Genomic DNA, 13,690 nt, shown 5'->3' on the forward strand with positions numbered 1-13,690 from the left:
ATGAATAAAATGAAGGAAAGGCAGAGAGGGCAAGTGACAAAGAATCTTTCCACTTGTCTGGAGTGTGGTTCTAAGCAGCCTATGGGAGAAGCCTCCAAGGCAAAGAAAGCTGCAGGAGGCTTTATCCTCCCTTCCTCTCCTCCCTGCTCCTTCCCATTCTTTTATCATTGTGCCCTCCCCTTCCCCACCTCCCATCCCTTCCAGTTTGGTGTGAGCTTGAGCTCCCTCTACTGGCCAGACTTAAGTGCCACAGGGAGCCAAGCCCATGAACCCTCGCTTGTTTCCTTCTTTCCTCTGGAGAGACTCTGCTACCCCCTCCCCCACTAGGGGGTTCAGGAGGGACTGGAGCATGTAGAGAAAACAGGGCTGTTCAGCACACTGGAGCTTTCCAAGGTCTGAGCCCGCACCTCCCCATCCTCAACACCAGGAGCATTTTCCTCACACCCTTACCTCACGCTCAGTTTCCTGGAGCCCCAACTCCATACCAGCTAATTCACAGAGATGTTGATTTCCGGAGCCTATGGCTGATACATCAGCTCTGACTATGGAACAGAGATCCCAAGATGAGTTGGGAACAGAAAGACAAAAGACTGAGACAGATAGCAGAGAAAAAGGAACCCAGAGAGTGAAAGGATATAAACCCACATTAAGACAAAGATCAGGGGGGCTTCCCTGGTGGCGCAGTGGTTGAGAGTCCGCCTGCCGATGCAGGGGACGCGGGTTCGTGCACTGGTCCGGGAAGATCCCGCATGCCGCGGAGCAGCTGGGCCCATGAGCCATGGCCGCTGAGCCTGCGCGTCTGGAGCCTGTGCTCCGCAACGGCAGAGGCCACAACAGAGAGAGGCCCGCGTACAGCAAAAAAAAAAAAAAAGACAAAGATCAGGACTTTGTCCCCAGGCCCTTCCACCCACCCTGGGCTCATATGAAGAAAAAATTTCCCTCGCTCCTTCAATGTGCCTATGTTAATATAGAACAAAGAGGAATGATTGTGTTGATCAGATCTTCAGACTTAACAGAGATATTACACTTTAGGGGCAACTCCTGGAGAAGACCTCTCTCCCACACCCCTGCCCTGTTCTCCTGAGAGGGCCCATCCTGGAGCTCACATCTTCATTGTCACTTCCACTGAATGAGTACTCTGGCTCCAGCCCCTTCTCAGTGATGCTTCTCTCCTCTGGCATCGGCTCATCCAGCCAGAGGAGTGCCTGTGGTGAGAAGACCCACTCCAATGCTTTTCGGACCCCCACCAGGTCTAGCAACTGCAGGGATAGAAACAAAGCCAAGGGCTGTCAGCAATAGCCATGGCTCTTAACTTCCTCAGTGAGTAAGAACAAAGCCAGAAGCCACTTACATTATCACCTTACTGAGTAACAAAAGTGCCAGCCTTGCCTCTCCCAGGTCTTCAGTTTTCTTCTGGGCTTTATATCCCTACCTGTGGCTGATCAGCCCCAAGAGATTGGGAAAGGAATTGAACCAGGTATCCCAGGTCTAGCCCATCTGTAGTCATCTCTTGGCCATCTTTCTTTGTCCTAGGATTCCCAACCAGGCAGAGCCAAGGCAAGTGGCAGAGGGTAGATTCTTCCTCTCATTCAGGCCTTGGCCACCCTCCCAGGCTGAGTGTCCTGGGAGCCATCAGGACACCACCCAACTCTGCCCTGAGTAACCATGAGGAGGAAGATGATGGCTGCAGGGGTAGACTTGATTATCCAAAGCAGACCCAGGCAGGCAAGTTGGATGGCTGTGAAGAAGTGGACCCTCCTCAGAGGCACATGCCGCAAGAGCAGAAGGTCCGGCTGGTGCTTTGCTGGCATCAATAATAGCTGCACCCTCTTTGTGAACTGGGGGAACAAGAGGAGGAGGAAAGCAGTGTACTCAGGTAGCCTGGAGGGTGTCACTGTTAGCTATCCAAGCCCAGCGTTGGGAATGGTCAGAAGGCTCCCTTGGTCCCCTCCCCAACCACAGTGTGGCAGCAGAGTCCCTATGGCCAGGAGAGGCAGGAAAAGAGGAGAGGAGGGGAATTGGCAAATGCAGGCAGGAGGTACCAGCGGGAAAGAAAAGGAGAAGAGTGGGGTTACTTGGTGATTTTAATGGACTCACCTGGATGCTGCTAATTGCTGTCACCCCCATGTATAGGAAGATGCCATAGAGCAGAGGCATTGGGATGAATTGGTAGAGAGAAGTGGAGAGCTGGCAAAGTAGTTCACCTCTGCCAGCTGCCCAGATACCCACCCCCCCAGGCTCCAACCCCAGCCTCCAGCCTCCAGCATGTAAGCTACCCACTTTGTATTGCCTGCTTTCATTGAAGCTTCACATCAATCAGATGGAGTAAATTCTATAATTTTCTCCATTTTACAGATCAAGAAATTGGATTTCAGAGAGGCTAAGTAACTTGCCCATCACCTCTCTTACCACTCTTCTCTCTCACATTCCTCTCTGCTCTCTCTGTTCCTGCTATACTGGCCCGCTTTCCTTTCCTCACTATGTCCAAATTTACTTCTACCCCTTGCAAGGCCTTTTGCTTTGCTATTCCCTCCACTTATGTTTCTCTTTTTCCCCCCCCGACAAGGGATTAAACCTGGACTGCCAGAGAATTCCCTATTCCCTCCACCTAAAATGCTCTTCCCTGACATCCCTCTCACTACTCACGCTTCTCACTACTCATGTCATGACACCCCAGAAACCAGCCAATCTAAAGTAGACCCCTGGGGACTCCCCTGGTGTCTGAGTGGTTAAGAATCCACCTGCCAATGCAGGGGACATGGGTTCGAGCCCTGGTCCGGGAAGATCCCACATGCCACAGAGCAACTAAGCCTGTGTGCCACAACTACTGAGCCTGCCCTCTAGAGCCCGCGAGCCACAACTACGGAGCCCATGTGCCACAACTACTGAAGCCCGTGTGCCTAGAGCCCATGCTCTGCAAAAAGAGAAGCCACCGCAATGAGAAGCCCACATACCACAATGAAGAGTAGCCTCTGCTCGCCACAACTAGAGAAAGCCTGCACGCAGCAACGAAGACCCAATGCAGCCAAAAATAAATAAATAAATTTATAAATAAATAAATAAAGTAGACCCCTGGTGCTCTTAATCACCTTACCCTCTTTTATTTTTCGTAGAAGTTATCACTATCTGAAATTATCCTAGTTTATAGCTTTAATTGTTTTTATCTGTCTCCTCTCACCAGAATGCAAGATATGGATGATCTGTTTTGATCACCACTATATCCCCAGTCCCTGGAACAGTGCTTGGCACATGGCTTATGCCCGGTAAAAATCTGCTGAATGAGAGTCACCTAGTTAGTCAGCGGCTGATCCGGTCCATCTGGCTCTTTCAACTACTCTCCTCTCACCCAGCCTCCATAACCTTTCCCTCCGCTAACCTCTTGTCATCCTGCCTGTGAATTTGTGTAACCATTCTCCACATCCTCCTTGACTGGTTTGCTGTCTTGGCTTGTTGAACCTTTCTGCTGTTACTTGTTGCTTAATTTTTATTCATGTGTATGTGTTGCTGACAGGGGCTTGGTTCCATATTCTTCTTCAATATTACTCCCCTCCCCACCCCCTTCTCCCAGGTGCCTCGCAGAGCCTTGCACACAGTAGGTGTTTATAAACATCTGGTGAGGGAGAAGTGAAGGGGTTTTGCCTCCAAGTTTTTCTGGGTTGTGATGATCACATTCTTAGTCTAAGGCTCATTGAGAGTCTGGAGCAAGGGTAGTGCTTGGGCCCTGGGGATGGTGGCATGTCTGCACCCTGCTCCACTGGGTAGAAAGCCTACTGGGTCAGAGTTTGGGTTCTCAAATAGATCTGAGAAACTAGGTCCCTTGGTGGTCTCTTGTAAGCTCCTTAACCTCTTTAACCTTCAGGTTCCTCGTTTTTAAAGTGCATATGCCTCTCAGCGGTAATGTGAGGATTAAATGAGACTATGTATGGAGAAAACTTAACACAGTGCCCAGCATGTGGTAAATGTTCAGCCAATGTCAGTTCTTCCTATATTTATTATTATTACTGCCCTGCCCCCGATGCTGGCTTGTCTGACTAAGGTGCCTTGAGTATAGGTGCCAGGAAGATGGAGATTCTTGTGAGGATGAACACCGCCAGGCCCGTCGGCCTCTGCTCTCCGTGGGGAAAGGAGGAGTTAGCTAGGGTCTGGGAGAGCCCCTGCGGTGCCCAGGCTGGGCACGCTGGCCAAACATCACAACAGACCCTGGCAGGAGGGAAGCGGAGGGATCCCTCGACAGTAACCTGGCAGGGAGGGGACCTTAGCTTGGTGTGAAAAGTTGGCAGAGAGGAAGGGACAGGTCACTTCAATACGGGGGTCCCAGTCCTCTTCAGCAGCTCAGGCTCAGGGCTGCTCTTTGTTTTTATCTTTTATTTTGATGGAAAATTAGCGATTTTTATACTAACATAAAAACTTCTACTTCATAATTTGCAAAGTTGATTTCACATACTTTCGACAGTTAGACTGTGTTTCCAACAAAATTGTTTTTGTGATGGTTACTTTGTAATATCAATGAGGTGCTTCTACACTGAGTGGGGATTATTAGGTAGCACCTCATCCTTGCTCAGCCCTGGCTGCCTCCGCACTCATATCCATGATGCTCCTCTGGAGGCCCCTCCCAGTCTCATGGCTGAAGGAGGAGAGGGGAAGACCTGACTCACCCACCTCAGAGCCCAGAACCCACCCATTCACCCCACAGCAGGGCTCATGGGGCAGTGAGAGAGCCCTCTGGAGTCACCAGCTTACATTTTTTTTTTTTTTTTTTTTTTTGCGGTACGCGGGCATCTCACTGCTGTGGCCTCTCCCGTTGAGGAGCACAGGCTCCGGACGCACAGGCTCAGCGGCCATGGCGCACGGGCCCAGCCGCTCCGCGGCATGTGGGATCTTCCTGGACTGGGGCACGAACCCGTGTCCCCTGCATCGGCAGGCGGACTCTAAACCACTGCACCACCAGGGAAGCCCACCAGCTTACAATTTAAGCTGCCCAAATAACTCTGCCCTGTACCCAATACCCCACCTTGCTGCCCACGTCTCATTCCAGCCTCCTGAATACTGGCCTCACCTGATGCCCAGGAAGCTGGGAGCCTCCCCTGGGACACAGGCCCTGCTCTCTCTCCAAAGACTGTCCATGTGGGCCAGGAAGATGACAGTGGCTGAGACATACCAGGGCAGCCCAAGAGCTGATGTCAGCAGCATCAGCACGGACACACAGAGGAGGTCCAGGTGGAAGCCAGCTCCCTTCTGCAGATAGCGGTGGGGCAATGAGGATGAAGTTAGCCCAGATCTGGGCCCTCTGTCCTCTGGGGTGGGAAAGGGGGAGCTTGGACCCCACCCTGGAGCTCCTGTCCCTTGGGCTAGGGACCTAGGGTCTTACCCAGCAGGCCTTACCCGCAGTCTATATTCGGTGCAGTTGAGGATGACCCCTGTGATCTGCTGGTCCATGAAGATGAGGATAGACAATAGCAGGGCAGGCAGGGCGGCTGCCACACTCAGCCACCAGGGGTTGGCTCCAAAAGGTAACACTAGCCAGCCATGTCCAGGGAGTGTGGGCTAGGGAAGGGCAGTCCGTGGACAGGTTGGAGAGGGTATCTCAAGAGCACCTCACCTGCACACTCCAGCCTTGGCACTCTTCCACAACTCCCCCCCTCATCCTCCCCCCCTCCCCGCATGCTCTAAGACACTGAATGCTAGGTGGGAGCAGTCTGTATGTGCACAGCTGGTTCAAAGCATCCCAGTGCAAGGATGGCAGAGGGCAGAAGGAGGGGGACCAGCCTAGGGGTTGGGCTGGAGCTAGGGGCTTTGGACTTTGGTTCTCAGGGTCCTTCCCTCCCTGCAAGAAGAGGAGGTGGTGGAGGAGGCCCGCCCACACTTCTTGATGTACAGAGAGCTTCTCCCTAGGCACCCCGCACCCCCATCCAGCGCTGGGCAACTCAGGTTCACACCTGCCTTGATCTGGGGCAGGGGCAGGGCTGGGTGTGTCTGAGTCTGCCCTGATTACAAGCGTCTGGTGTGGGGGAGGGCCCCAGTTGCTGCCTTGGGTTCTGAGCCCCTGAGGCTGCCTCAGTTGGAGCACCCGTGCTCTCCTGCCATGAGGGAAGCTGGAGGGGAGGTCTCCAAATGCACAGGCAAAGTTTAGGTGCTAAGTCAGTGCTGAGCCTTGTCCTGTGTACTGTCATGCCCTGGGCAGGGAGCTCCAGCTTTACTGGATCAGAGCAGGCAATCGTGGGTGCCAAGAAGAGTTTGGGGAGTAGTGTAGTGGGTAGGGCCATGCCAAGAGTAGGGAGAACATGTAACAACAATAGCTAGCATTTATTGAGGTCTTGGTATGTGCCAGTCCCAGAAATGCGATAGTACTATGCACTATGATCTTCTGTGAATCTCAAAACAACCTATGACGTAGAAACTATGGTAGTTTATTATTTCCATTTTATAGATGAAGAAATTGAGGCTCAGAATGCGGGTTAACTTCCCTAAGTCACACAGCTAGGAAGTGACAGAAGTGGAACTCAGACCTAGGGCTGGCTGACCAGAACCCATTCTTTTAACCCCTTACCTATAATAGTAGCTACCTATTCTGTGCTTGCTATGTGTCTGGCACATGATGTGTCCTCACAACAACTCTGAGACCATTATTATACTATTTCTATTTTATGAGTGAGAAAACAGAAGACTAGAGAAGAAGTATGGGATCTATTCATCTTCCTCCTCTAGGGTCCTTTCTGTTGACCCTGCTTTACCCTCTGCCCTCCACTCCCAGGTCTCACCTTGAACTCTCTGGGCACCGTGAGCTTCGGCGTGGGTAGGCCCAGGAAGGCATCGAGGCCACAGCCCAGCAGGATGGCCAGGACTGAGAAGAAGTCACCCAGCATCTTGCACACCTGGCCACCCAGCAGACACTCAGGTTCAGGCCACCATCCCCTTCCTTCTGCCCCCTTTCCCATTTGCAGACAGGGCCCGAGGCCAAGAGCCAGTTCTCTCCCACAGAAAGAGAGGTGACACTCACCATGGAGGGGAAGAAGCAGCTGGTCTTTACGTGCTTGAGGGCCATGGCAAAGAGGAAGGAAGTAACGAAGAAGAGAATGGAGAAGAAGGCAATGTCTGGGACTGTATGACAGCCAGGCCCATGAGGACGGCCTCCCTGCCGGGCACACTCAGGTGGGGACAGCAAGGATGCATTGACCAGGCCTAGGTCTTGTGTGGAGAGGTGGTCCTGGATGGGGTTATGGGCAGTGAAATAAATGTCCACTGATGTCCACTGAGACTGAGTACACAAGATAGGAGATCTGCAACCATAGCAAATGGCTGGGCCTCAGTGATCTATGAGGGGTGGGAAGAGCCTGGAACTACTGACTTCTTTGGTCTCCACCCTTTCTTTCCCGGGCCCTCCCAGGAATAGGCCCTCACCACGCTGAAGATGTCATCTCTGTCTTTTGGCTTTGTGCTTGTCCACTGAGACTCATTTCCTGGAAGGAGAGAAGAATTCAGGTGGGGACTTCCCTGGTGGCACAATGGTTAAGAATCTGCCTGCCAGTACAGGGGACCCAGGTTTGATCCCTGGTCTGGGAAGATCCCACATGCCGCGGAGCAACTAAGCCCATGCGCCACAACTATTGAAACTGCGCTCTAGAGCCTGCGAGCCACAACTACTGAGCCCGCAAGGCACAACTACTGAGCCCGTGAGCCACAACTACTGAAGCCTGCGCGCCTAGAGCCCATGCTTCACAACAAGAGAAGCCACCGCAATGAGAAGCCCACGCACCGCAACAAAGAGTAGCCCCCGCTCGCCGCAACTAGAGAAAGCCCGCGCGCAGCAACGAAGACCCAACACAGCCAAAAATAAATAAATAAAAAATAAATAAAATAAATACATTTATGAAAAAAAAATAAAAAAAGAATTCAGATGATTTTTCCTCCCCTGGAACCTTCTCTAGCCCAAATCAGGAGCCTAATTTCACTGGTCCAGCTGAACCAGACAGTTCTTAGTTCTGACTCATCTGTCTGCTGACTCCGATCACTACCAAGTCTGTCCTCAGGAAATTGCCTCATGCCCTTGTCGCTTCAAATTCCCTACCTATCTGTAACCCAGGTGCCCGGCACAGGGCAGACACCCAACAAATGGATGAGCACACAAATCTGTGTGTTTCCACTGGGGCCAGAATTAGTCTTGTTCATGCCTAGTACAGAGTCTGGAACTCTTGAGAGGACACGTCTTCCTCAATCCTGGTCCATGTGGAGGGAAATGTGCAAGTGTAATACTCCAAGCTCCTCTCCACCCAGTCAGTAACTTGGCCCAGGAGAAGAGCAGTGATTTATTTGATTGGTGAGTTTGGGAGAAGAAGCTGGGCATGCCTGGCCCTGCCCCTTCCTCTCCCTCTCTGGGGAGTAAGCTGCCTGCACCCTGCGTGCATTTAGCTCTGCTCCTCTAGGGTGAGACAGTCCCTGTCCAGTGCAACCATGACTGGGTGGGTAAGTTGATCCAATTTTGGTTTCATCATTAGGAAGCCCATACCCATAGATACAACAATGTTCTTCTCTCAGCACTGGCAGAAATAAAGATATTGGGTCTGCTCTGTTGACTTATTTTTCATCTGACTCAGAACCAGAATAGGGAAGAGTGCTGCTGGTTACTGGGTAAGTACTCAGCATTTTGCTGAACTTAACTAAGGGGGACAGTACGGGGACAACCCTTCCTGCATCCTCCCTTATTTTGCCAAGCTCCCTATTTTCCTCGCCCACCTCCTGGGTCTGTGTACTGGCAGCCATAGGCAGGAGAGCCAGGTCTCTGGATGGGATAGGCATGGGTCAAGGTCAGCATTTTGCCCATGGCATCATAAATGAAGACGAGGCTGATAAGAGCACAGAAGCCTTCCTCGGTGAAGTGGGTAAAGTAGCGCACCAGCACGCTGGCCTCCGTGGCCACCAGCACCAGGCAGAAGGTGGCCACCCAGATGCCCACCCACAGGCAGAAGGGCAGGTAGTCCAGGCTGTGATCTCTGGGGGATGAGAGACAGGCAGGGCTTGGAAGTGCCCATTCTGCTCCCAACCTAATCCAGGTCAGGTGCCCCTGGAGCCAGTTTCCACCCTCCCCTATTGACCCAGCTGAGACCAGGCTGAGGGTGTGCTAGTGAGGGTCAGGTGAGGTGGGGGAGTTCTCCTACCTGCTGAAGGAGAAGAGCAGGTGTTCAAAGACTAGCACTGGCCCGGTGCTGCTGAGGATGGTGAGGGGCTGGCTGGCCATCAGGCAGAAGGCAGCTCCAGTCAGTGCCGTGCCCAGGAAGCTTTCCAGCACCCCCTAGAAGCCAACAGTGGGCCCTGTCAGCACAGGACCCTGGATTCCTCAGCCCAGGAACCCAAGCTTCCAAGGAGTCTCCTCAGCCCAGCCATAGACCCAGAGGAGGGGGAAGGGCATGGCTGGTGGAACACCAAAGCTACGCCTACTCCCCACACGCCCACCTCCGCCCCCCACCTGAGCACCGTCGGTGGCTTCTCCCAGCAGACCCCCGAAAGTGATGGCGTTAGTGACGGTAACCAGGTAAATGTAGAGCACGGCCGAGAAGCACTGGGGGTGCAGGGCGTCCAAGAAGTCTTTGGGGTACCACGAGGCCTTCTGGCGCACGTCCTGGACAAGGAGCCTCCCGCCCGTGGGTCATCAGTGATCCAGGTTCCCGCATCCCACGTCCCTGGGGCCAGGTGAGCCTCCCCCGCCCCCCCATAGTGAGCGCACACCTCGGGGCCCGTGTGACTCCTCTCCCCGCCCAGGACAGCTACCCTCGCTCCCACCCCAGCTCTCCACCCCTGCCAGTCCGCCGCAACTCCGGGTGGCCACGTGCGGCCCGCGGCCGTGCCTGTCCTCAGCCGGGGTCCTTCGCCGGGCAGAGGGACTCTTGGGCTCCCACAGTTGCGAGGGGAGCCTGAGGACAAGGGGAACCCGAGTTGGCTGAGGATCCCCGATCAGACCACAACTCGGCGCCGGAGTTCGCGGCACCCTGCCCCCTGGCGGCGGCTCGTGTCTCTGCTGGCTGGGGGCGCGGCTCTGACCACGGAGACCTGGGCCTCATTTCAACAAGGTCCAGATCACATTCTGACCTTCTAACAAGAGTGAAAGCCAGGCTCCGGCAGGGGAAGGTTCAAGGTCTCACAGCGACAGAGTGGTCCAGCAGAACTCAGGTCTGCTCCTTTCCTGTCCCCTCCCCTACCCCACTGCCCCTCCTCAACAGTGGAACTGGACCCAAGGCCTTTGGGGAAGGATCTCTATGGCATGATGACCCCCAGATACCTTTTGCCTCAGAAGGCAGACATTTAGGCGGGGTAATCTGAGCTGTTGGGTCCCATCGACCTAGAGGGAGCACTGTCACCTCCTCTAGGAAAGCATCCAGGGCTGCCAGAAGGTCATGAAAGTTGGTGGCCCACCGAACTGACCACTGGAATTGCTGGGGATAGGGGCACAGAGGGGCACCCTTACATGCATTTTCACAGTTTCAAAACTAGACACAAGTCACATAGGCAGACGAGTCATTCAAGCATTTATTCACGCATGCATGCATTCAGTGAGTATCTGTGGGTGCCTCCTGTGTGCCAGCCCTGTGCTAGGTAAGGGGTGGAGGTGTGGTGGTAGCCAAGGGAACTTCAGTCCTCATACTCACAGACATGAAGCCACACTCTGCTTCACTGCTGTACTGATCACACGTAGAGAGTCCATATACTCACTGACACAAGCGCGCGCACACGTATACACACACGCAGAGACACACACGTGCCTGCCCAGCTCACCGGGTCACTGAGGAGGATGGCCACTGCCTGGCCCATCTCATGGTGGCCCCTTCCCTGTGTGGGAGGGCCAAGGAGGAAGGCAGAAAAACCTGAGGAAGGAACCAGGTCCCAGAGAGAGTCAGAGGCTGCTATCTCATAGGGCAGCCCTTGCCTCTGACCTCACTACCAACCCCCTATACACACTCCTGTGCACACCTTCTTTGCAGCGCTGACTGCCACCCCTCCCTGAGTACCAGTCCCCATCCCCACCCCCAGAGAACTAGACCCAAAAACCTCCTAATCCCCTCGCAGGTAAAGGCCTTCTCTGGGCTCCAGGATATCCAACCCCCACTCAGCAGCCTCACCTGCTGGGGAGGGGCACCTCAGTAAGGGGCCCCAGAACCACTGGATCCCACAGTCGCACAAAGACCCCCACTGGCTGTTCCAGGAAGCCGAGCTCTCCTGCCAGCACAGCCCCTGCTTCAGCCCCTGGTGGGAGCTTCTGTCTCAGAGGGTTCTGATACTGGGTTGGGGTTCAAGGAGACACAGAGGATGAAAGGTTATTCAGGGAAGGGGATGTTGGCAGGATCTTGACTGAGGGGGAGTCCAGTGGAGGGTGGACCTCTGTTAATCCCTAACTCCTCTCCCAGCCCTGCCCAAGGAAGTGCCACAAACCTGTCCCTTCAGGGGGGCTTCCTCCTCGTAAGAAGCCTCTCTTGGAAGAGCAGATCCTACAAAACAGTATTATGCGGTGATTACGAGCACAGGCTTTTGGGGTGGATCTACCAGGGCTCCCTGACCAGCTTTGCCAAATTGTGAAAACTGGAGCACAACTTCCCCCTCTGCTCCTCAGTTTTCTCATCACTAAAATGGGGATAATTGTGGTATTACCTCCCAGGGTGGTTGTGAAGATTAAGTAAGATACTGTGCGTGGACCTCTGGCACAGTGCCTACCAAGAACATCCCTTCACAGAGCTCTGGCTGTGGTGATTCTAGCCCCTCCATTCTTCTCCCCTCACTACTACCCCAGCTTCTTCTCACTCATGAGTCCTGGGTTGAGGTCCAAGCTGAGGTTAGGCCACTCCTGGTCCAGGAAGGTGCAGGGGAGATCTGGGACCCTCCCACCCCAGGGTTTTTGGTCTTGGGCCCAGGGAGGGGCCTCTCACCTCAGCAGGGGCTGGTGCCTGTGGTCTGGATGAGGTGTGGGGGTCTCTCAGCTGCCCTCTCAGCTCTGGGCTCAGCGACTCCGCTTTGGTCACCTGCTCTGGAGAACAGAGGTGGGGCTCCCACCCTTTCCTGCGAACTCCCTGCCCCTGAACTCTCCCCTTTGCCCTCTGCTCAGGTCCCTTTCCCTTCTGAGAGTCTAGGGAATGCAGGGGCCAGTGAACTTTCTCTTCACTCTGCATTTCTATCTCTCCCCTGTGACGGGGATGGGTAATCCCCCAGGGTGGGGCGGGATCGGCTCTGGAGAATTCCAAAACTTTGTGGGGGAAATCTTATAGAAATGGCATGAATGCCCAGGCCCTCCCAGCAAAGGGTTGCAGCATACCCGCGAGCTCCAGGAGGCTCTGAGCTGGACAGTCCAGCAGGACAAGGCCCTTGGCCATCAGGCTGCAGAGCTTCTGGAGGCTGGGCGGTGCGACGGTGGGCACGGGGGGGCGCTCCACCTGCCTGCACCCACTTCCAACTTCTCCGCAAACAGCACCCACCTGTGGTGAAGAGGGGCAGACAGTGTTACTGAGGGCATCTCTCCCAGGTTCAGGAGTGGGGACACAGGAGAGCCAGGGAAAGTGAGACAGTGGGGAAGTTGCGGGCCCAGGGGTACAGAGTATGCCCCTCCCGGGCAGTCAGCCCTCATCTTGGGTCTTGGGGAACTCAAAACCAGACTGCAGGGAAGGCTGAGCACCATAGAGGGTGAGGGTCTGAAATGGGGAACACAGGAAGGAACTCCTGATTGGGGGTGAGAATACCACGCCACACACAGGAAGAGCTGGGAGTCATGGAGGAGGCCCCAGTGGGGGAAGGGGAAGGGCCCCGTAAAACTGGCCTGGGTCCCACTCATCTGCCTGCCTCTCTGCACTCCAGTGCCTGGGGCCAGCCCAGCAGCTCATTCAGCTGAATGAAAGGCAGAGGGTCCTTGGGTACCCCCTGTTCCCTTCTGTTTGTGTCTAAGGGGCCGTCAGGGCTGGGGCCAGAGCCAGGGCCACTGTCCAGCTCTCCTGTGGGTATATTTTCACAAGCACTGGAGACTTCAAACTCCTCCTGGTCTGGCAGCTTCATCTCGGTGAGGCTTGCACAGACTCTCAGGGACCGGTGTGTTCCTAGGTTCTGAGGCCAGGGGCCCGCTGGCTGGCTGCATTTATAATGCACCCCGCATGCAGCACAACACAAACAGCAAGGCCTACTGACTCCAGAGCCAACCAGTCACCTCCTCCCCTGCTTGTTTTCCCCATTCTCTGCTAGCCTGAGAGTGTGAGGCTAGCTTGACCTTTCCCAGGCTCTCCAGAAATGCCCAACCTGGGGCAAAACGGCGGTGCGCATTTCCTGTGGGATCCAGTCTGACCCCACTGCATTTTGTGTAAATTAACAGGAATACATCGCTGGCTTGGGTCTTAGGACTGACCCCCAGATTATACTACCCACTACTCTGCATCAAATACAAACACCAGATACCGTGGACTGTTTTGAGTGTCACCAACACACCCTGAGGGCACTCATTTGGACAAACAGAGACCTAATAAATAACTGGGTCTATAGAAGTCAAGCAGGCTAAGGGAGAAGGGAGATAGCAGGCAGAGGCCCTGCCCACTAAATGGGCTGATGATGGAAGGTGGAGGCAGTTCATGAAGAACAGATGCCTGAGTCTTAAATTCCTTTGTCCAACAACAGCTGGAAACTTCCTAATTTAGCTGTGTGCCTGGGGTCCGCCTCTCTAACTCAGCCCCGC

General features: G+C 54.3%; 1 protein-coding gene across 1 annotated transcript; it reads right to left on the minus strand.

Annotated features, from left to right (window-relative positions):
• Window positions 1-488: 488 nt before the first annotated feature.
• Window positions 489-13,157, minus strand: SLC4A9 (solute carrier family 4 member 9). The gene is given in 26 exon segments (XM_049708363.1): window positions 489-542; window positions 1,107-1,259; window positions 1,665-1,838; window positions 2,098-2,168; window positions 4,043-4,111; window positions 5,052-5,235; window positions 5,383-5,544; window positions 6,759-6,872; window positions 6,998-7,185; window position 7,361; window positions 7,399-7,457; window positions 8,731-8,987; window positions 9,153-9,286; window positions 9,461-9,626; window positions 9,775-9,817; window positions 9,820-9,907; window positions 10,272-10,424; window positions 10,765-10,839; window positions 10,841-10,853; window positions 11,109-11,266; window positions 11,419-11,474; window positions 11,910-11,957; window positions 11,960-12,007; window positions 12,293-12,397; window positions 12,400-12,525; window positions 12,807-13,157. Coding segments are annotated over 26 exon segments (2,916 nt in total). The 5' UTR covers window positions 13,024-13,157.
• Between the last annotated feature and the right edge of the window lie 533 nt (window positions 13,158-13,690).

The sequence above is a fragment of the Orcinus orca genome, chromosome 3 (assembly GCF_937001465.1).
Source record: "Orcinus orca chromosome 3, mOrcOrc1.1, whole genome shotgun sequence".
Taxonomy (NCBI): domain Eukaryota; kingdom Metazoa; phylum Chordata; class Mammalia; order Artiodactyla; family Delphinidae; genus Orcinus; species Orcinus orca.